Raw genomic sequence first — 21,435 nt, forward strand, 5'->3', positions numbered from 1 at the left:
CCACCATAATTATTGAGCTTGGCTGAATAACATCAACCTGTGCTTTTGAGCCCTTACCGCGGCACGTTGAACTATGGAATTATATGTTTTTGCCAGACAAATGATACGAAGGTTTCCTCTACGGACATAGTGATTCTTTAAAGTAAAAATTTCATGTGATCATGATTGTGATCATCGTTATGCAATAATTAAAATAAGCAATAGTTGGCGACACTTTGGTACTTCCAATAGCGGAGCCCAATAATAATAAAAATATAACATTAATATTATCACAGCCTGCAACATTTTTTACGTACACAATTAATGTCAATGTAATTATTTCAGCTATACATTGGGTACTTCTTTATTCAATATATAGGAAATTATGGGAGTTTATAAGGAAGCCTACGTCACTTCCTGAGAAATATGGCCACGAGAAACTGTGGTTTTCGAAAGAACTCGATAAAACCACAAGCCGCACGATCGTCCTTGGTGACCAGCTAAATGTATTTCAGTGAAATACTTTCTATTATCGATTTCAGTTGAAAGGGATAACAACGCTGTATCCGTGGGAAATCTATATCACGAGGACTACTTTTGTGGGATATTTGTAGGTCACTTTATCTAATTGATATTGACGAATTGTTTGAAGCGTTTCATTATGTCATGTATATTTCTACATTTAACTTCTTTTTTCTAATTTAGCCAGTCGATGAAATTATTATTAGTTTAGAATGAAAAGTTCCTCTTCATTTAAGCTTAGATTTTTTAATGAATAAGGATCAATCGGTATCTATTAATCGCTAAAAATGCTTCGTTTTTCACGCAATTCGTTTATTGGAGAAACTTCATAAAATTTTGTTACCTATGTTTAAAATGCCGTTTTGTATTTAAAATCTCCCTATTCCATAAATACTATTAAATACATACCGAGAGACAATCGAATCCCTAGTACAGCGAACGCATCAGAGAAGAGCTTTCACTGTAATCCTTTGTATCTCTCTACAATTATCGAAACGCGACTTCAATAGCATTTCAATGAATACGGCCGCGGCGCCGCTCCGCGGCGGATAGAATACAGAACGCGCGCGGAAGATCATCCTCGTGGAAGGGTTCGTACGCGTTCTTTGTTCGCTGATGTGCATATGCTCATCGTTCGTTCGATGAGTCAGTGCCTGATTGCGTATAATACAGCGAGAAACGCCGCTTTTCCTATGTTGGCTGTTGATTTTCTAATTGAAGCATATATTGCCGTTCAAAAGTAGCTGGACACGCGTGAATTACAAAAATAATATCTTTTGATTTATTTCATTCAGATTGGTCAGTTCTTTTCTTTTTTTTTTAAATCACGAGTTTAAAACAACATATACGCTCCAAGGTTGTTAGTGACCACGGTGAGAATAAAATCGTTTCAGTATTCATGAACAATTTACTTACAATCTCACAGATTCTGTTCATAATAGTGCGCGACAGACACGATCGACCGATTGGTCATCGGCATTAGACACTGTCGATATTCCCGGATCGTGCGATCGGAACAATGAAAACGCAGCAAGTACAATGCGAGTCACGACGTTCGTACGAATACGTTCCTCGCACATGGATTTGTCTCAGATTGGATGACACAAAGACGAAAAGGCGGAAACATCGGAGACGATAATAACAGGAAGAAAAAGAGACGAACGAAAAGCAAGAAGGAAGGAGCATAAGACGAGAAAAGAAAAGTAAGAAGAAGAAGCAGAAGAAACAACGACAAAGCAAAGGGTAGTTGAATGTGCGCGTATGATTTACGTGCACGAGCAATAGGCTGCATAATTTATCGATCGATCGAAAGCGCATGCGCCGTTGCCTGGTACACGATTATGTATGCGCGACTGCCGAACAGCACACGAGTAGTACCTACGTCGCGCAATCGATCACTGTCCACCTCGCTCGATGACGTTAATGAGGTTGATCGGTACTTAGCGATATTTTAGCCTGCTGGCCATTGCAGTCGATTATATGCACCGTTTGTTTATGCAACGAAGAAATGATGCAACTTGTTGCCGGATGAAGACGTTGTACGTGCAAGCATGGGCTACGTAGAAAAGAACAGTGATAAGGATATGAAAATAATTGAACCTTGAAAGTAATCGGGATCGGAAGATTCTTGCGATTGCTATTAACAGTAAGAGTAAGGTCCGTAATGCTGTAAAATCACAGGCAAATTACGAAAAGCAATTTTATTGGCCCAAAACTTGATCGCAAAGAATGCAAGATGCTATAGAAATGAATATATAGTCATGATGTTGCGATGAAACTAATTTTATCCAGATTTATCAAAATATCACGAATAATTCTTTTTTTGCGTAAAATCATGAATTAATCTAATGTTTTGTTAAAGTTGTTTCGCTAACTGTTGCTTACAGTTTATTAAGCTATACATGGGTATAAACAGAAATAAACTTCCATTAAGATTTCAAATGTTCAATAAAAAGAGAAAGACGAAACTTTTCGATCAACCTAATATGTACCACCAAATTACTTTCAATCTCGATGAACGATACTCCCAAACAGATTCCCATTCCTAACAGGAAATCCTGTTTAAGAACGTCTTAGCCAGAATCAGTAACAAATCAACAACGAGGGGCATCGAGCGGCTGATCTGTCGTGTAATGGAATCGTCCAGGATTATCGTTATTTGTCTATCGTTATTTGTCCATCGAAAATAAGACAAACGTGTACAAACAAGGCGTCGAAAAGCACGGGAGAAATCCATAATCGATCAACGTCATTCCATACGATTTTATACGGATAAGCATGACTCTGCGATCTGTAATAAATTACTGTTAATGATTTTGCACGTCATCTCTATTCTGAATACAATTAGCGAAGCCAAATCCACGCGATTATTGTATTAAAGTCAAGATTTCGCGATAACATAATATCCGCCCCCCTCTTTATTTCAAAAGGTGTTTTCATAAAACAGCTTTTATCTCGCAACAACTTTGCAAACGTTTTCCTATCCTTTATAGATATTTAATCAATAAGAAAAATATCTACATATGATACAAGTAACAAACCGCAAAACAACGCCTGTCGCGTTTCTTAATATTTAATAACTTAGCGTTGTCTATTTTTAGAAAAAAGGACCTATTTTAGAGCCAATTACTCCTAGAGAAGCGCTTTTTTTCTTAAATTACGTGGAATGATTTCAGAAATTGGTAGAAACAAATTCCACTGCGCTAGGATGTAAAATGTGAAAGTTATTACATTCTACAGCTAATTAAAAATGATTATCATTGCATTTTAGTCACGCGTTTGAATGACAAAATTTTTGTACTCTCGCATTTCAGAATATGGGTCTCCCACGTAACGTACGAACTCGAAGGATAAGCTGAGATAAGCTCATACGCTTTTATTGCAGACTTAAAATTCTTCGTTGTGTAAGTTAACAAATTGATCGTGCGAAATCCAACAAACGGATCGATTCGAGATTTGGTATGACTAGAATTTATTTATCATAGAACCTCGATATTGTATGATAATTTTTATTAAAACTATAAACAGTTAAAGGAAAATATACTTCTCCATACTTTTGCAATTGGGCTTATCGTAACGTAGCAGGTCTCGTTTTACAGATAATTTTATTATACAACTTTTTACTGAAACTTTCTCACGTACGACAAATACTTTTTAAAATATAAAACGAAATATTTAAGGGAATCATATATTTTTCATTTAATCGATATTTTGTTGATGATTGAATTATATGCCTACAGACGGCACACGGTAGCCTTTTCGAAGCGCGCACTGCGCCGCAGAGGAATAATTTGTTTAACGAAAAGAATGATAGTGCGCCGTGGACGTTCGCACGGAAATGGCTGTTGAACGACAGACATTCGCTTAATAGGTTCGCTTCGACAGAATTTAAGAAGTAATTGGACGCGTAGACGAACGATCATAAATTCTCTAGTTCGCTGGTGAATGAGTAAGCTACTCTATGTTTAAAGCTGCGACTCGGCCAATCATGCAAAAGATTCCCCAACGTTTGCGAATCTTTTAGTCGATTGACGAAGACACGCGACGCAAGTGCATGTGAATGTTCGCTAAAGCGTGACACAGAAGAGCGACTTTCGTTGCGTGGATATCTGACGCGTATTTTAGAAGAACGACGACTGTATAGTTAGGTCTCTACTTCACATGTTAAATACACACTTTAAACATTTTTGTACAATGCACATAATATATTCACAAAAATTTGCAATGATAAATGTTAAAATATTTTCATAAGTCATCGTGCAGAACCAAAGAACGACTGTATGGAGTAGCGAAATTTATGTCTCAAGTTCTCCAATATCAAACATATCTCATTATGCGAAGTGAAAATGAGTTTCGAGCGCTCGATGACTTTCATCCGCGCCGCGGTCGCTGGAATGAATCTCAGAGACGGAATTTGTACCGCGCATGTCTTCGCCTATGGTTAAGCTATACGTCCACCCACGACTTGCAACGAGCTGTGCGATAATAAAGCTTCCGGTCTGGTCGTGCCAGCCGCAGGGACAGAAAGCAAAATGTCAGGGGAAGAGAAGAAAATTATTATTCCTTTGCCGCACGGCGCGTGTATAGACCGGAATACACGAACCGGATGCAACGTGTTTGATTTACTTCGAGTCACACCTGGCCACTATCCCCCTAGATATACCCTTAATTGTCGTTTTATCGAACGTGTAATTTTTCGATTTAATAAGTGTTATACAAACGATTGTAGCATCTTATTCATAGGTCAAGTTCTGGTCGATTGTGAAGCTACGCTCATCAGTCTAGCTATTATCATTCATAGAAGGAATTTGCAATAAATTTCACTTCTAAGTACTACAATATAATTAACGAGGGAACATGAAAATGTATATGAAGGAAATAATACAAAGGAAACTGAGAAAAGCTTGATCGAGTGTTTCAATATATCGTGGGCTTTCTCCGACTTTATAGGTAATTGTATAATTCCACTTTAATTTCTCTTTTCTCTTAATAATGATATAATTATTACACATGATTATAAAACACACGACGTACAGTAAGTGTGGCGTCCATTTTCATCTATTATGTGTATAATATATATAAACATCGTAAGAAAACATGATACAAATATAATACCTTATGACTCGTATATTCTCATATTGGAACTCAGATATGAAGCAGCGAACGATGGAATTTTACCTTGCTACTTTAATCAAAGATAAACTGATAAGATCGCAATATGATAGTTGTTTAAAAAAATTGTTTAAATAAGGTTTTCATATTGGTCCTGCATTACGTATATACATCGTGCTAATACTCAGTAAGCAATTCTTCTTATTCAACAGTTAATTCACCGCGTAAAATTAAACTGTACAAAAAAGATGTCAGCAAATAAAAGAAGTTGACGATGCCAATGTACTCGTGATAAAAGCAAAAACTTAAAGTGCTATTTAAATTACACATCATGCAAGTAATTTCACGGTTCCTAAGTTGTCCTTTTATTTCATTGTTGAAGAACTCGGATAAACACATAATTTAATACAATATAATAGCGCGCTGTTAACCATTACTCCTTATCGGTTTCACTTTTTGTTACAGCTTGTGATATTACGACATTAGACGTATCGCGTGGTATTTCCCACCATACTTTCTTTCATAGAAAACCGAGATTTAATTAAAGAAACGCGTGAACTATCTACAAGTCTACTATTCAACGATCAAACAATAGCCGATTTTTAAAAACGCGTAAAAGGCGAAAGTATTACGATATCTAGACTATTAATACAAACATACGTCATTATACTTTTGTCTCGTTTGACAAACTGTATTTTAATATCTCAATTTGTAATTTTTCCTATGCATTGACAGCGTCAAAATTTGTAAAAATTAGATATTTGTAAATAAATATATATTTGCAAAAGAGAAAGAGAACGAGATCATTAACGATAAATTTTTAAGAATCTACTGTTAGTATGAAATGAAAAGAATTCATTTTTCACATTGTAAGTAATTTGACGTAGAATATATGTGCGTAGATACATTGTTTAAAGAAATGAGTAAAAATCGTTAGGTAACATACCCTGTCATCTTTAGCCAAATATGCAGGCTTAATGTCAGCGTCCACGTAGAATATAGAATTCATTTGCCGGTGAAACCACATATTTCTCTTGCGCAACACAAAACTTAACTACGTACTTTCTTACAGAAAACTGTCGAATTCATTTTTATTTTCACATGGACATCGTCATTCTATTTCCGAAAGAAATCAAACGTTTCTATTATGGTAATTTCTCTATTATGCGCCAGCACAATACAATCACTTATGATCACTAAAAATTAAAGCTTTCTCACTAAAACATTTATCAAAATAGATAAATATCATCCTGAGTAAATTATTTATAAACACAAACTGTTCATATACACAACCAAATATTGGCACACCGATGTGCTCGAAACACGACGTATAATTCGAAGTAACATCGTTCCATTGTCAGACAGTAAGAGAGCTACTGTCTATTTGCTATAAAGAATAACTTTTCAGTAAATCGTTGCTTCGCTATTGTATGTTCTTTTGCCGCGGTAGCCCCGTGAAAACTGGAAAGCGAAACGTTTATCGTACACCTCACTCGTCTGTGTATACGCAACGTGTCCTTCTCCCTACCCTCGCGTAAATTCGTTCCTCCCCCCTTGATAGATGGCCCTTTTGACGAAACCAATTAGTGGGCCCCTTAATTCGTTATTCCGTGAAAAGTCACAGTAAAATCAAACTGCGCCAAGCTTCACGGTACTTAATCCTGCGTGCAAGTGTAATGGCAATTAACGAGGAAATGGTTAAATCACCAGCCATCCACTTTCGTTTTTCTCGGTATTGTAAGCTCCAAGAGATGTTGATTCACTCTTGAAGCACCAAACCCATTAAAATGACTTGTCGGTATCAAATCTTTTATTTTCATAATTGATGAAAACACGCAAATATTTCTGGCGAATATTGACTTTTGTTGACAACGAAATAAAACCAGGATTACTTGATTGCGAATGTTTATAAAAATTCATATTTTTTATGTACTAAATTACAGGAATGGAACCTAGATAGAGATTTGTTTTTCCTTCTAAATATTGTAACGAGTATATCTTTTCCATTTTTATCTATTACGTTCATTCTGTACATTTTTGCATATTTAAATTTTCCATAAATACATTACCATACTACTTTAATTACAAATATATATGAATATTTAATAACTTTTAAAATTTTTAAACATGATATTTTATCCAGAAAGCTGCGAGATAACAATTTACCATAAAATTATTTAATAAATTTTCTAACTACATCGTATTATCATGATCGCAGCCAATCAACTCATATTATTCATTACACAATTTAGAATAATTATATCATGTATATTGATGTAATTAGTAATTGCATATGAAATAATACTAATTACCCAGTTAAACGTTAGACTGAAACATGATGGAGATACGCGTGGAAATTAAACACGCACGAGCTAATATAATTTCAACGAACTAGATTTATGGATTTAAACCTGCACTCAATATACGTGTCAGTTTAATTTAATTAAATCAAATTCTTTTTTGCACAGCTTCTTCTTTTATGGGTCGTTTCCTATCTATTACTTTGCGAAAATTTGATTAATGAAATAAGAAAAATTAGTAATATTTTTTTTTAATAACAAATTTAAAATATTGATAATAAATTCATTTCATCACAAATTATTAATATATATAATGATTCTTATTGAGTCGTGCTGGCTCAATGGATTACGAAGGTACACTATTATCATTCGTAAAACGAATTTGCAATAAACTTCGCTTTTAAATGCTATAATATAGCTAACGAGGGAATATAAAAATGTATATGAAGAAAATAATATAGAGGAAACTCAGAGAAGTTTGATCGAGTGTTTTAATATATTGTAGGCTTTCTCCGACTTTATAGGTAATTGTATAATTCCGGTTTAATTTCTCCTGTTTGTAATTATATAATTATTACACATGATTATAAAACACATGATGTAGAGTAAATGTGGTGTCCATTTTCATCTGTTGCGTGTGTAATATATATAAATATCGTAAGAAAACATGATACAACATACCTTACGATTCGTACATTCTAATATTGGAACTTAGATATGAAGTAGCGAACGGTGGAATTTCGCCTTGCTACTTTAATCAAAGATAAACTGATAAGATTGCAACGTGATAGTTATTTAAAATAAATCAATTAAATAGCGTTTCCATATTGATGCGGAGTATACATACATACATGTACATATGTACATACGTGTTATACATATATCGTAGCACTGAATCGTGTTAATACTCAGTAAGGAATTCTTCTTTATTGAACAGTTTATTCGCCGCGTAAAATAAAACTGTACAAAAAAAATGTCAGGAAATAGAAAAAATTGACGATGCCAACGTATTCGTGGTAAAAGCGAAAACGTAAAGTGTTGTTTAACTTATACATCGTGCGAGTATTTTTACGGTTCCTAAGCAAGTATCTCACCTCACGTGCACAGTCACAAAAATCCATTGCACCAAACACAGTTGCTAATAAGTAAGGCAGTTGATGCGTCTCAATATAATGAAAAACGGACGATTAAAATTCATTTGTTTCAAGTTTCGGAAAATAAGGTGTTCTAAAGCAAAATTCAGACATTACTTTGCGGAAATGCAGTGTATAACCTTTCGGTAGCCATGCCAATAAATTAATGTATAAAAGAAAAGATTCCAGTACATGGAAACAATTTAAATTCCACTTAGTCTGGATAATGCATTTAATTAAATTAACGTATCATTAGGAAATATATAACAGAAAAATGTCTGCTGGAACAGAATTATTATCCACAGCGGAACCACATCTTATTCCAGGGTAAATAGTACAGCGTTTATGTATTAAATATAAAATGTAAATACATATACGTAGAACATATACGTTTCCTAAATAATACGGTACAGTAAGAAATATTTAAAATATTATTACCCTTTAACTTTTATATTCATTGATACCTCTTCTACATTCATAAAGGTCCGTTTTAGATATGCCGGATATTGTCCTCAATATCGCTACAGATGTGGTGAAACGTATGGAAGTCTTACGCACAAAGTGCTTCTTGATCCTACAGTGAATCATGCCGAGACCCTCATTTTATCGAACCGTATCCCCGACGATTACGAGGTATTATACAATATTTTATAGTCCTTGTGCCTATTACTTTAATTAATGCTGTTTATAAGTTTAAATTAATTAAAATAATATATATAATATAATTTATTAAAATAATAATATCATTTATAATTATTTATAATCAACTATAGGTCCAGAAGCCACCGAAAAATGACATAGACGTAGTAAATGCTAGATACAAAAGGACCGATCCTATATTTATTCATCCTATAACACCAAGTTACGAAGGTACATATATGGAATAAAAATAAACATTATAGAGAAGGGTAAATGTACCAGTTTAATGACAATGTAAATGTTTTATTTTAGGATTTACTCCAAAACTAAAAGCCAGAAATGGACAAAGATACACGGTGTTGGCTACAGAAGGACTTGCCGAATTTGAACGACAACAATTAAGAAACAGAGCGGCTCTTAATGAACTTAAACGAATTATAGATATACAAGCTGGACAGGGTGAACCAAGAAATTTAGAAGATCGTTTGGTAAAGTACCTATACGATCTCTTTTTTAGTTAAAATAAGGGAATAAGGAAATAAGGAAATAAGGGAAGGATAGGAATAATGAAATCATATCTAAATTTCTTATATAGCTCATAAAAAGTGAGTTTAAACTGCCTATGCTAACAGTTCGACCTGATTGCGTGGGTGTAACGAGGAATTTATTTTTGGACGAACAACACGAAACACCCAGCGATCACTCTCCATCCCCTTACTTTATGGACAATGCAAATCCGCAAAAATACTTTATCAGTCGTGAGTCCATCTTGTCACGTTATTATTAGCTTGAACTTGTCTTCGAATGATTCTAAATGTAGTATAAAACTTACATAAGCATCGTTCCGTATGATTCAACTGTTTCACGAAATCTTTAACCTTTAATGACTTCCATAAATTCGACCTGTTAATAAAATGAATTAACGAACAGATAAATACGCGATATCATTTGTAAAATAATATTAACAATAAATAGTAGTACAGATGGATCTTACGGATAGTGAAAAACGAATGCGATATTCTTTCATTCGAGAAAATGCAAGAAGTGAGTGTTAAAGTTAGAAAGATAAATATTAATTAGTTTTCCTTATAATATAAAATTTCAAACATTTAATTGTATTTTTGCAGGATACGGGGGTCATATACCATACGGATATGCGCATTTTGGAAAAACAAACGTTCCAGCTACTAACAGCGCCCTTTGCGATTTTACATCTGATTATCGAAAACGACAAAGTACAGAATGGGCACCAGTAACAATTTCACGACCTGATCCACCTCTATTAATTCAACCCACTACTATTTACCACAAACATGTTGGTATGCTTCCAAATTATCTTGGACATGTTCCTGGAGAAACATTCAGGTAATCATTACTTTATTACTTTATTGTGCTATTATTTCTATTTTATGGTTCTTATTTTAATTTCTCGTCGCAAATATTCCGAAAAATATGGAAAATATAAAAAATTGATCTTTATACATTATACACATGTATATGTATGTATACCTAAAAAATTTTATTTAGATATTAAATATTCCATTTAGATTTGGCAAAACTTTTGGAGCTGACACTAAAGATGCGAAAAGATGGCTCCGTGGTGATTTCTCTGCATAAAATATAAAATATAAGAAAACAGTCTTATGCATAATAAAAATTTAATACAAGAAAAATAACAATGTGTTTGTGCAGACTGTATATAAATGTGAAAAATTACCCATTGCGTATCATAGCAAAATTTAATATAATTTAAAATAACTTTTAAAGATAATACCTGATATTTAAGTAATTGGACAATTTTCTATGGAAATGCTAGATTTTTTATCTCAAAATTATTAACTATAGATAAATATAGTTGTTACTATTGCTGATCTTTCCATTTCATTAAAATATCAGCTGCTTTTTTCAAATTTTCATCTTTCTATGATAAAAAAGAAATCAATTATAAATATGAAGAAAAAGGAGCTCGATATTATCTATGCCAAATTTGTTCTTACCTTTATAAAGCAATATCTTACGTTATCTTCCCCTAAGTGTTTATGTTCAGGACTATAAAATACAGATGGGGGAATTCCTTGAATTCCAACATTTTTCGTCATCCATTTTGTGAAACGATAATCTTTATTCTCATCTGTTTCTTCTTCTAACCGTACTTTATCTTTTAAAGCTGACCAATTAGCTACCATAAAGTATCCTCCTTCGGGAATTGTTGGAATCATTCCTACATCGCTAAGAAATTTAGCCATATAATTTCGTTTTGGTAGCAACTCCTTAGCTAAACTCACAAAATAACAGTCAGCTTGACCAAATCTTTCTAATTCTTGTTCGAATCCAATAGCCACAGCCTCCTACGAAGTTAAAAAATATAATTTTAAATAATTCTAATAAGGTACATTACAATAAATATTTATTTAATAATTCTATACATACTTGAGTTGGTGTGTTACACGTATATACACTATTTTGATGAATAACTTCTAAGTTATATAGTAAATTTTCTGGACCATAGGCCCATCCTATTTTCCATCCAGTAACACTGAATGTTTTACCAGCAGATCCAATAGTAATCGTACGTTCGTACATATCAGGTAATGTTGCTAAAATACATTCATCATTTAAATAAAATAATTAATAAAAATGAGATTAGTACTATCAAATACCATTACCAATTCTAACATGTTTATATGGCTCATAAACAAGCCATTCATATACTTCATCTGACACAACAAGGGTGTTCCACTTTTTAGCCAAATTAGCAATAAACTGTAATTCATCTAGAGTGAAAACCTTTCCCACAGGATTATGTGGAGTGTTAATGATTATTCCTTTTGTTTTTTCATTAAAAAGATTCTCTAATTCTTGTCTGTCAAATATCCAATCTGCAGAAGAAAGAGATCCCTTTGTGCTTTTCTTTGGAATACAAAATACATGATGTAAATATGTATAAAGAGCTTGCATTTATATCAATAGTATACATACTTCGATAGTTTACTTACTGGTTTTAAGGCAATAAATCTTGGAATTCCTCCAGCAGATCTAACCATAGGTACATAACAATCAAAGAAAGGTTCAATAATTATCCACTCATCACCAGGGTTTGTGTGACCTTGGAACGTAGCATATAATGCTTCATAAGCACCAGAAGTTACAAGAACTTCCTTATTTGGATCCAAAGTACGGTTTAAGAGCTTCGAATACAATTTTGCAATAGCATTTACTAAACGTGGGTGACCCTAAAATGATAGAGTATATTGAAAATTTCCAATCTATAAATAAGATACATAAATCTACATAAAATATTTAAAATCATTGCAATTAAAAATGAAAAAATTCAATAACAATATCATGGATATGATGAAATAACTAATGACCAACATTTAATAGCTCTGGAATATATTTATTGTGTGTTTCTTTTTAAAATTGGAAATACTTACAAATCCTCTGGTATATTGATTTAATAGAGGATTGTCACTTGTAGTTGCAGCAGCCAAAGCTTTAGTTATATTTTCTGGAGCATAAAAATCTGGAAATCCTTGTCCTAAATTTAAGGGCTTATATTTTAAAGCTAACTGAATATATTCCACCCTAAAATAAAATTAATTAAAAATATGTATTTATAAGTACTTATATATATGTTTATGTGTATTAAAATTTTCAATACATCTCATTGTTGAAATGTTATTTACCATACTGATTTATCATTGCCTTTAAAGCGATCAGGGAGATCAAATTTACTCATCATAACAGAATAACTTCGTATATTTCTTAATGTGGGTAGAGAAAGTAACACTTTAACAGTTGTAGACAAAGAAATTTTAGTAAACATCTAAAAATAGTCACAAACAATGAATAATAAAATAATGCTATACTTAGTGATAAATTTGTTGCTTTATTACCCTAAAATTTTATATTAAAAAATTATATAATAAAAAATATAAAATGACGTATAAAAGAATTGAGAATACTATACTTAAAAATTATGATTTTATATTTACATATTTTAAGTACAATTTTTTTCATTTTATTAGTTACATGTGATAAAAAAATCTAACAGGTAGTAGTTACAATAAATTAGTGTTAAAGATAGTTCGTATAATGTTAATACATGAGGGTACCTCGGACGTGCATCAAACAGCGTAAAAGAAGTGTTATATATTTTTAAACATTAATATTAAATTATAAATTAAAATATTATTAATCTAAACATAAACATAATCTGATATAATGAAAATAATATTAAATTCTTACCAGATGACATACATTAACGTATAATGGTTTACATTACCAACTGTACCGAGTAGAATTACGTATAATTGGAAACTTACAAAATATGTATTTGCAATGATAAAACGATAACTACGATCATGGTCATTTCTTTATCAAAATAGTATGCTTATGCAACAAGTTGTTTATTAAAAAATAAAATTTCTAGATTTGTATAGTAATTTTACTATGTGTTATTGGTAATTTAGTTATTACACTAACTAGTATTATAGTAATATATTTTAATCAGTTGTACGAACGTACAATATTATTATTAAACAAAATTAGTCCATTAATATGCTACTGAAGAAATGATAATTTAATACAACCTTAACCCTTAAACTGCATAGGTGGGTATTGTATGTTCGGATAATTTTGACAGGATTAAGAATTTCTCGCAAGGTAATAGATAGAAAACCCTTTTTCTTTCACCTAAAAAAAATTATTTGGCAAAAATTCTATGATAACCTTAATTTAGAACATTTAAAAATGTTATATCAATTTTTGGGGGATTTTTTAAACAAGTGTTACCTGGTATACAAGTATTACTGAAAATTGCATCGGACATGAAAGACCCACGTTTATAGTTTGAGGGTAAACAAATTTACGGTCCAAAGATTGAAAATGTTGAGTATTTTAGATATTTAATATTTTATACAAAAAAGTTATAATCTTCATCTTTAAATCTGATACAAATATAAATTAAGATAAAGATATAAATCATAAATCACAAACTATATACTATGTATATAGTATAATGTACATACTATATGTAGCGTAGTATTTTACTATTGTACATGTATAATATGTACATTCTAAACTACGTAGTAGTAAACTACGTAGCAAATAATTGATAATTTCTTTCAAAGTAAATCAAGGTAATTTAAAATGTTTATTTGAAACCGTGTTTGAAACACAAACGAGATACGAAGAACATACAGTATTTGAAGTGAAAAGCATTTAAAGCTGCTGAAAGCTATATCTTGTGATAAATTTACCTATGTTTCTATATTTACCTAACGATATTAAGATAGTTTAAATTGTAAACAAAGTCGGTAGTTTGAAGGTCTAGATTTTTGTGATTTCAATTTATGATATGATTTTATCTGTAATCATAGTTACGTGCAAGAATAAATAATACTCATCGTGACAGTATTTGTATAATATAAGTATAATCAGGTATAATATAAAAATTTTCTGAAATATAAGAAATACAATTAGAAAGATATTGGAGAAATATTATTAAGAATGACGCAATCTCAACAAATAATTGAGGAATTATATGATTCTTACACAAAAACTGCTGCTAATATTATTGTTTATTATGGTAAGTATATAAGGTTAAGTAATCCAATTCATAATACATATCTATAATCGCCCATTACCTCAAACATCACAAAAATATTAAATAGTTATAAATTGTAATGGTTACAAAAGATTTGGAATATCTTCTCATTATTCTTGATTGATCAAATTATCGTAATAATATATGATATAAAAGAATTTAGTCTTTTCATCACTTTACACTTAAAAAAGGTAAATTTAATACTCTATAATCACGTTTAATTTGGTTATATTTTTATATTTACAGAAGGTAATGAAATGGACGAGAAGTTAAAAGAACTAAAATGTATAGTAAACAACAATAGCGTTCAAGATAAAAAGTTAAGGTTATTCAGGGAAAGAAAGAATCAATTATTAAATTTAAATAATGATGATGATAATGATGACAATCATATGGAGCAGAGTGATACTGAAAACCGCTTGAATGTAATTACAAAATATAAATAATTATAAAATATATTTAATGATATTAAGAAAATAATATATTTTTAACATTTTAGGAATATAGACTAATTCTCTCTAAGACTGATAATGACACATTGAAAGATGATAAACTTATAGAATTTGATAAACATGTAGAAGCACTGCTAGGTACATTTTAATTTGTATATATAATAAATACTTTATGTCAATGATAACATTTTGAATTGCAGATGGAGTAGCACAGAAAGAAAATGATACAGATGCAGAAATACAGTTAAAAGGGGGCTATGTAAATGTAATTGACCCAATCTCTAAGAAGAGAATTGTGGATCCTGTGAAGAATACTATATGTGGTCATACTTATGATCAAGAAAGTATTATGCAGTTATTGAAAATTAATAAGAAGACAAGGTAAATATTCTACTAATAAAGTTCATGTTTGTCACTCATGAATAGTTTTAACTATGCATTGTATTTACAGGTGTCCTGTTATAGGTTGCAAAAGTACAGAATTTGTACAACTTTCGCAACTTCGTCCAGACATTGTAACGAAAACATATCTAGAGAAACATCCAGAATAAGGTTTTGTGATAAATGTATTGCAAATTAAATATTTAAATGATACAATATTTTGCAACATGATAAATATAACCTAAGATTTAATGTTTACACATCATTAAAACAAAAATAAAAACTGCACATGATGTTTCATATATCTGAATACAACACGTGATTTAATGTGGCATATTTCGCATTGCAAACATATTTTTGTGATTAAAAACTCTGTAAGAATATTGGCTTAGAGCCAAATCATTGTTATGAGAACTTATTTTAGGTAACAAATAGCAATTTAAAAGTGTATCTTTTAGAGTAGTATAGATATAGCGTATTTTTTATCAAATAAATTGAATGTATAATTTATGTTTATTAAACTATTATCAAAAGAAAATATTTTTATATAAAGGATTATAAAATAAATTTCTCATAAAATTTCTATGTCTCATATTTTTAGAGAACAATGTATAGTACACATAGTACCAATAAATTATTGAAAACGAAGCAACTTCAAGTAACTACATATTTGTTTGTCCCGCAACTTTTATCATTATCAATCTATGATGTTAACGTTCAGGCTATGTTTATACTTACGTTCTTATCAACAGTATTAATTCTTTCTCGTGGGAAAGCTCGTCGTATCGTTGACGGTCTCAATGTGGACAGCAATAGTTGGGATCCATTTTTATTAATAGGCAAAGATTTAAACGAATCGCCGAATTACGATATAACACGCTGGGTACGGCAATTGCATCTGCAACAATGTGCTTTCGTAGAAATCGGAGAAGGATTTTGTGCTGTAAGCAAAAAATATTTCATACAAAATATTTTCTTTCTTGTAAACAATTTCAATACAAAATGTACTTTTGCATAATAGAAACAAAGAAAAGGAACTATTTTTATAACTGTGCAATAGTTTCGAACTTTGAAGAAAATACTTTAACAAAGCTTAAACTTTCATGCAATACAGTTCTATTTAATATTTAGTTGTTCGTCGAATTACGTAGCATACCTTCCGAATCAAAAGTTCTCGATAGTTCTGGAGTCGGTGAATTTTTCCTTGGGATTTGCCCTTGTTTGACTCTTCACACTTGGGATTTGTGCTCACCCGAACTGGCAAGACAGAGGAAAGCTGACTGCTCTTTTAACGAAGCTACTCCATATTCAAACACAAGTGCAAGAGTTCACAGGCGATTATGCGATATCACTTTGCTCGTCGAAAATATTTCAAGCTGTAACTGTTCCATTTCTCTAGCTGGCCAAGAATTGTATAAGACCAAAGGTTACAATATACTTTTACTAATGAAAAAATTACAAATAAAAATTTTGTGAGAAAATGTACAACGCAATACACGAAATAAAAATTGTCCACGATTTAAATATTTATTATAAGAATAATGTTTAGGATTTGCAACGTGTTTTTTGAATCCTCTACCAGAAAGTTTGTGTTCACCACGTGGGGTTTGTGGCATTGCACAATGCACCGCGACCACAATCAAAGGAATACACACCCCTCAATGTGCCTCGAACTGTCATCAGAGACAACCAGTACTGTTATTTTATTTTAAGTAATGTAAAAGCTATTACACTAATAATAGTAAATTACAGTAATAATTGAATGTTTGAAATACTTTAAAAAACAGGTTAAGAATACAATATCTTTTCCTTTCTTTCTATTGGCTATAATTTAATTATAGTTTCCTAAATTTGAAATTTTAAGTTCTGCGAAGAAATTGGGCCTTCAACTTCCATTCCATCGGAAATTAACTCTTTATGGACTGGATGGTCCTCTCCAAAATGTAATAATACTTGTGGTAAAGGATTTATGGTAGCTATTGCATCGTGTCAAGATCAAGCAACGTAAATAAAAATTGAAGTTAACACATGTATAATAAATGACAATTACAAATAAGTTTAAATAACGTATTAATCTTTCCCATTAAATCTGATAACATATCACACAACGTGTAGTAGATACTCATATTCATATAGAAAGTACACTAAATTTTTGTACATTAATGTTTATCATTTCTGCCAATACACGATGGTGTATATCGTTATATTTCTCAGAGGAAAACCAGCCATAGACTGCATCGGTCCAGGATCGTTTTGGTGAGCCAACGTTTTTTTGAGGAAGTTCTCTTGAATTTCTTGATCGTGATGAAAGGTGTGAACTTTTCTAGCTGCCCAGATAGCTTCGTTAAATGTTACTGCGAGGTAAACATCGTCGATGGAATTATGAGAGCGGTCAGGTTCACAGAACCTTGCATTTCTACCGAAGGGTGTATCTTAAGCAACACTGGAACATTCACTTTCGAAGGAGAACTTGATCCTGATAATAACAACAACTTGGACGAATCTTATGAGAATGATGCTCGTGAAAGATTCGAAGGTATTAATATTATAGTATATGTAGTACTAATAGTATCAAAATTGAAAATTACTGATTATAAACTAATAAATGGTTAATATTTATTAACAAATAATAAATTTTATGCCTTCAATAGCTTTAATATGATGTACATACATATATTATGTTCTTCCAATATAACATCTCTATTTTCTATAAATTTATTTAAAGACATTTATTTTTACATAGATTAAATTTTAATATTTATTAAGATTCATGTATCATAATTTTATTTTCATTTTACAAATTTTGTTTGTTTTACAACGATCTACCATAAATTACCAGTTATCTCGGTATTTCATTTTCTAGACACGTTGTGTCCCTCGGAATCAGCGCGAGCGATACAGCGTAATCTCTTATATGCCCATGCTGCTGATCGTGAGGATGAATACGTGTTACGCGAAAATAGACTGGCAAATAAAAACTTTAAACGCAACCGTGGAAATCGGTCCGTTCTGAGAAGTCGATTAGGCGATGATGCCGACTATGCCAACCAAGACGAAAACGACGATGACAATGACAGCGACAATGACGACGATGACGAAGAAGGGATCGATAACAAGAGTGGCGTCGACGATGAAAAGGGCGACGAGAATGACGAAGACGAGGAGGACGAGGAGAACAGAGACGAGATGGTGAACGAGTCGGAGGCAGCGCGTTATTACGATTACGGTTAGTACTTAGGCATAAATCTTTTCCTGGATTTTTCTAGATTGGGCTCAAAGGCTCCGCGAAGGGTCGCCGGAGCCCCAGAAAGCATATTCGAGAGGCAAGGTTCGATTATGCGGCGATTGCATTCGAGGGTAAGCAAGAGATCAACGAACCCGAGAGGAAGGGTTCTATGAAGATCAGATCCGTTACGGAGGACTGTGAGGATGAATCCACGGAACCACTGCAATATTATGATTATGGTGAGAAAAAATCGGTCGGAGAAGAATAATTTTCAGAAATTCTTACCTTTGTTGCTATGTGTCTTTTAACTTCTAGAGAAGATGTTTTTAGATATATCCATACCAGAAGAAAAATTTTCTATATATATATATATACATAAGATAATCAATCAGGGTTTAACCCTCTGTATTCCGATAATGTTTATGATTTGAATTTTCAGCAATTCCAGCATACTTTTATAGTATGACTTTTTGAAACCACGGAGTTTAGAAAAAAAGGTTATAAATGTGTTTATAAATTTATTTATATAATAGTCTTTATGAATTTTCTATTTTCTTAGTTCTGAAAACGATATAAGAAAAATTGTTTTCATATTATCAATGTCTTTAATATAATACTACCAATGTTTTTGTACAATTATAAAAGATCATGTCAGTATTTCTTTTATAAAAGAAATATTCTCGTTTTTAGTAATTTCCTACTATAAAAAATATCTTTTATCAATTTACCACTATTCAAATAATTACAAATTTTTATAAGCATATATATTTGTTGTATGTTTCGATCAAAAATGCATGAAATCAATAATATTTAGTATTTTTTCCTTGTCTATAATAATTTATTATTTTTTTCTAGAATCCGGAAATACATCATCCGGTTTAAGAATTGGACTCGCCTTGGAATTGATAGCATTGCCCATTTTATTCTGGTTTCTTGAATGTTAGCGGGCTAGCAGAATAAAGATAGAAGATGACTATTCTTAGTTCGAAGAGAAGTAATTAATCCAAAGTAGAAGTCGTTCTGCGACAAGGAATATATATAATTAAATGAATTCAATAAAATTATAAGTACAAAATTTCATAGAGTGATATATTTATAATCCTTATGTTTATGTATTTAGCGTATATACATTTGTACCCCTACCGTAGATCTGATTCCTTTAGCAGATTTGTGAATTATTATTTTACTGATGAGTAATGTGAGATCAAATGATTCGATCTTCTTCTAATTTCAGATAGCGTACATAAATATATGACTTTCTTGTATTGTATATCTTCAAGCAAATCAAAGAACCAGTTAATTACAATATTTATTCGCTGCAAAGTTCCTACATGTATTTAGTACTGCGTTTTTGATAGCTACTTTCACTATGAATTTAAATTACCCGAGAAAGTGAATCCTTAACTATCTCACAATGAGTTTTCTCCCAATCTTTCATGTCTGTCGTAAATCTTTAGATATTTAGAGTGTTTTCATTATAATTAGTATTCGATACATTTTTACTATATCTGATAAATAAACTGCAGGTGTTTATGCATTTACGGGAAATTTAAAAGTGTAAAAATGTATAGAATGTAGATACATAATGTGCAGAAATATCTGCAATAATGTGCTCTCTGTAATATTTAGTGGACGGAACAAATCACGTTTTCAGTTCCATTTGTTTTGTCCATTTGTTCCATTTGTATTTGTATTTGTATCCATAAAAATATGAAGTCGCATAAAAATCCGTAATCTATACAGGGTGGTTCGTAACCGGTGGTACAATTGGCTACACGGCGGTCCTACATGAAAAAATAAGTCAAAAATATGGAAAAATATGCAAGAGATGTATACATGAGAAAATAAGACAAGAATGTAAAATAAAATATTTTCGTTTAAGGCTTTATTTTCAAGCCCATAAATGTTGAATATGTTTAGTTAAAAACTGGTTTGATACACGCGCATCATACACTTTCAAGTTTATTTTTGTCGAAAACACATCTTGTGAACAAATTTTACTCTATATTTTTAACTTATTTGCATACGTAGTTCAATTCTTGCCGCCAGATTATTTATTTTTGTTCAGAAACGTGAAATTTGAACGGTATATGTACATCCTCTGTGATGTAGATGTAGAGTAAAGAAGGATTTTGGAAATATGGACCTTAAAGGAGTAAAAACAGGATAAACTCCTTATCCAATGAGTTATTAAAATTGGGAATGTGAAAATCAGCAAACAAACTCCTCATTACAAATAAACAAATGCGTTTCCGACCGTTTTTTGGAAATTCAACTCTTAAATGGTATTCAAACAGAGAATAATAAACATAAATTGTCATAAAAATAAATACTAAGCGGGTAAATTCGCGCACGGGCAGCTAATATAGTAATAAGTGAAGAAAAACAGATTATGTACAGCACAGTGAAAGCACAATTAATTTCTGTATAATGGTTTCTCATCTGTATTTAAATTTCGAGTATGAAATCTTTCAGCTTCAGCGAAATGTTCAATCAAGAATGTTATTTGGGATATTTATAACGTGTAACTTGTGTACACACGCTGAAACTTAGTATTAATTTTGTAGAAATTTAGAACTAAGGT

At 31.6% G+C, this 21,435-nt stretch overlaps 5 protein-coding genes across 6 annotated transcripts in view; 3 read left to right on the forward strand and 2 right to left on the reverse strand.

The window, feature by feature from the left end:
• LOC117210632 (uncharacterized protein DDB_G0284459-like) overlaps nt 1-6,211 on the reverse strand; it is a 47,063-nt gene extending 40,852 nt beyond the window's left edge. Inside the window, exon 1 of the mRNA XM_033453831.1 lies at nt 6,059-6,211. Within this exon, the coding sequence (XP_033309722.1) occupies nt 6,059-6,139 (81 nt within the window). The 5' untranslated portion in view covers nt 6,140-6,211. The remainder of the gene's footprint in view (nt 1-6,058) is intronic.
• Nucleotides 6,212-8,576: 2,365 nt separating this feature from the next.
• Nucleotides 8,577-10,931, forward strand: LOC117210640 (UPF0605 protein CG18335-like). The gene is made up of 7 exons (XM_033453853.1): nt 8,577-8,872; nt 9,040-9,178; nt 9,319-9,415; nt 9,497-9,672; nt 9,780-9,942; nt 10,312-10,549; nt 10,732-10,931. The coding sequence occupies exons 1-7, from the start codon at nt 8,820-8,822 to the stop codon at nt 10,799-10,801; spliced, it is 936 nt and encodes a 311-aa protein (XP_033309744.1). The 5' UTR covers nt 8,577-8,819; the 3' UTR covers nt 10,802-10,931.
• A 114-nt stretch (nt 10,932-11,045) lies between these two features.
• LOC117210639 (kynurenine--oxoglutarate transaminase 3) lies at nt 11,046-16,501 on the reverse strand. The gene is made up of 8 exons (XM_033453852.1): nt 16,364-16,501; nt 12,871-13,010; nt 12,619-12,769; nt 12,181-12,417; nt 11,851-12,094; nt 11,615-11,781; nt 11,182-11,532; nt 11,046-11,105 (listed from the first exon to the last, which is right to left on the reverse strand). The coding sequence occupies exons 2-8, from the start codon at nt 13,008-13,010 to the stop codon at nt 11,046-11,048; spliced, it is 1,350 nt and encodes a 449-aa protein (XP_033309743.1). The 5' UTR covers nt 16,364-16,501.
• LOC117210642 (E3 SUMO-protein ligase NSE2-like) lies at nt 13,717-16,034 on the forward strand. 2 transcript variants are annotated; one of them, XM_033453856.1, is made up of 5 exons: nt 13,717-13,849; nt 15,039-15,217; nt 15,292-15,382; nt 15,445-15,625; nt 15,696-16,034. In XM_033453856.1, exons 2-5 carry the CDS (start codon nt 15,050-15,052, stop codon nt 15,793-15,795), a joined length of 540 nt encoding a protein of 179 aa, XP_033309747.1. In that variant the 5' UTR covers nt 13,717-13,849; nt 15,039-15,049; the 3' UTR covers nt 15,796-16,034. The 2 variants fall into 2 exon arrangements, with proteins under 2 accessions (XP_033309747.1, XP_033309746.1); XM_033453855.1 differs by lacking the exon at nt 13,717-13,849 and adding an exon at nt 14,250-14,774.
• Nucleotides 16,176-19,916, forward strand: LOC117210645. Its single transcript, XM_033453859.1, has 9 exons — nt 16,176-16,568; nt 16,757-17,051; nt 17,175-17,317; nt 17,490-17,629; nt 17,840-17,881; nt 17,953-18,161; nt 18,489-18,814; nt 18,892-19,090; nt 19,707-19,916. The coding sequence occupies exons 1-9, from the start codon at nt 16,233-16,235 to the stop codon at nt 19,793-19,795; spliced, it is 1,779 nt and encodes a 592-aa protein (XP_033309750.1). The 5' UTR covers nt 16,176-16,232; the 3' UTR covers nt 19,796-19,916.
• The last annotated feature ends 1,519 nt before the right edge of the window (nt 19,917-21,435 follow it).

The sequence above is a fragment of the Bombus bifarius genome, unplaced genomic scaffold (genome assembly GCF_011952205.1).
Source record: "Bombus bifarius isolate JDL3187 unplaced genomic scaffold, Bbif_JDL3187 scf7180000008208, whole genome shotgun sequence".
In the NCBI taxonomy this organism is placed as follows: Eukaryota; Metazoa; Arthropoda; class Insecta; order Hymenoptera; family Apidae; genus Bombus; species Bombus bifarius.

What these genes read in the sequence shown, in the direction of transcription:
- LOC117210642 (XM_033453855.1), top strand. Translation starts at nt 14,696, where the DNA reads ATGACGCAATCTCAACAAATAATTGAGGAATTATATGATTCTTACACA. An exon ending in TAATATTATTGTTTATTATG is followed by an intron (nt 14,775 to 15,038) that starts GTAAGTATATAA and finishes TTATATTTACAG; the next exon opens with AAGGTAATGAAATGGACGAG. An exon ending in AAAATTAATAAGAAGACAAG is followed by an intron (nt 15,626 to 15,695) that starts GTAAATATTCTA and finishes TTGTATTTACAG; the next exon opens with GTGTCCTGTTATAGGTTGCA.
- LOC117210640 (XM_033453853.1), top strand. Translation starts at nt 8,820, where the DNA reads ATGTCTGCTGGAACAGAATTATTATCCACAGCGGAACCACATCTTATT. An exon ending in GTATCCCCGACGATTACGAG is followed by an intron (nt 9,179 to 9,318) that starts GTATTATACAAT and finishes AATCAACTATAG; the next exon opens with GTCCAGAAGCCACCGAAAAA. An exon ending in GTTCCTGGAGAAACATTCAG is followed by an intron (nt 10,550 to 10,731) that starts GTAATCATTACT and finishes TATTCCATTTAG; the next exon opens with ATTTGGCAAAACTTTTGGAG.
- LOC117210639 (XM_033453852.1), bottom strand. Translation starts at nt 13,010, where the DNA reads ATGTTTACTAAAATTTCTTTGTCTACAACTGTTAAAGTGTTACTTTCT. An exon ending in ATCAATATACCAGAGGATTT is followed by an intron (nt 12,418 to 12,618) that starts GTAAGTATTTCC and finishes CTATCATTTTAG; the next exon opens with GGTCACCCACGTTTAGTAAA. An exon ending in ATATAAACATGTTAGAATTG is followed by an intron (nt 11,782 to 11,850) that starts GTAATGGTATTT and finishes AATGTATTTTAG; the next exon opens with CAACATTACCTGATATGTAC.
- LOC117210645 (XM_033453859.1), top strand. Translation starts at nt 16,233, where the DNA reads ATGTATAGTACACATAGTACCAATAAATTATTGAAAACGAAGCAACTT. An exon ending in TCGGAGAAGGATTTTGTGCT is followed by an intron (nt 16,569 to 16,756) that starts GTAAGCAAAAAA and finishes TTTAATATTTAG; the next exon opens with TTGTTCGTCGAATTACGTAG. An exon ending in TGCTCGTGAAAGATTCGAAG is followed by an intron (nt 18,162 to 18,488) that starts GTATTAATATTA and finishes TTCATTTTCTAG; the next exon opens with ACACGTTGTGTCCCTCGGAA.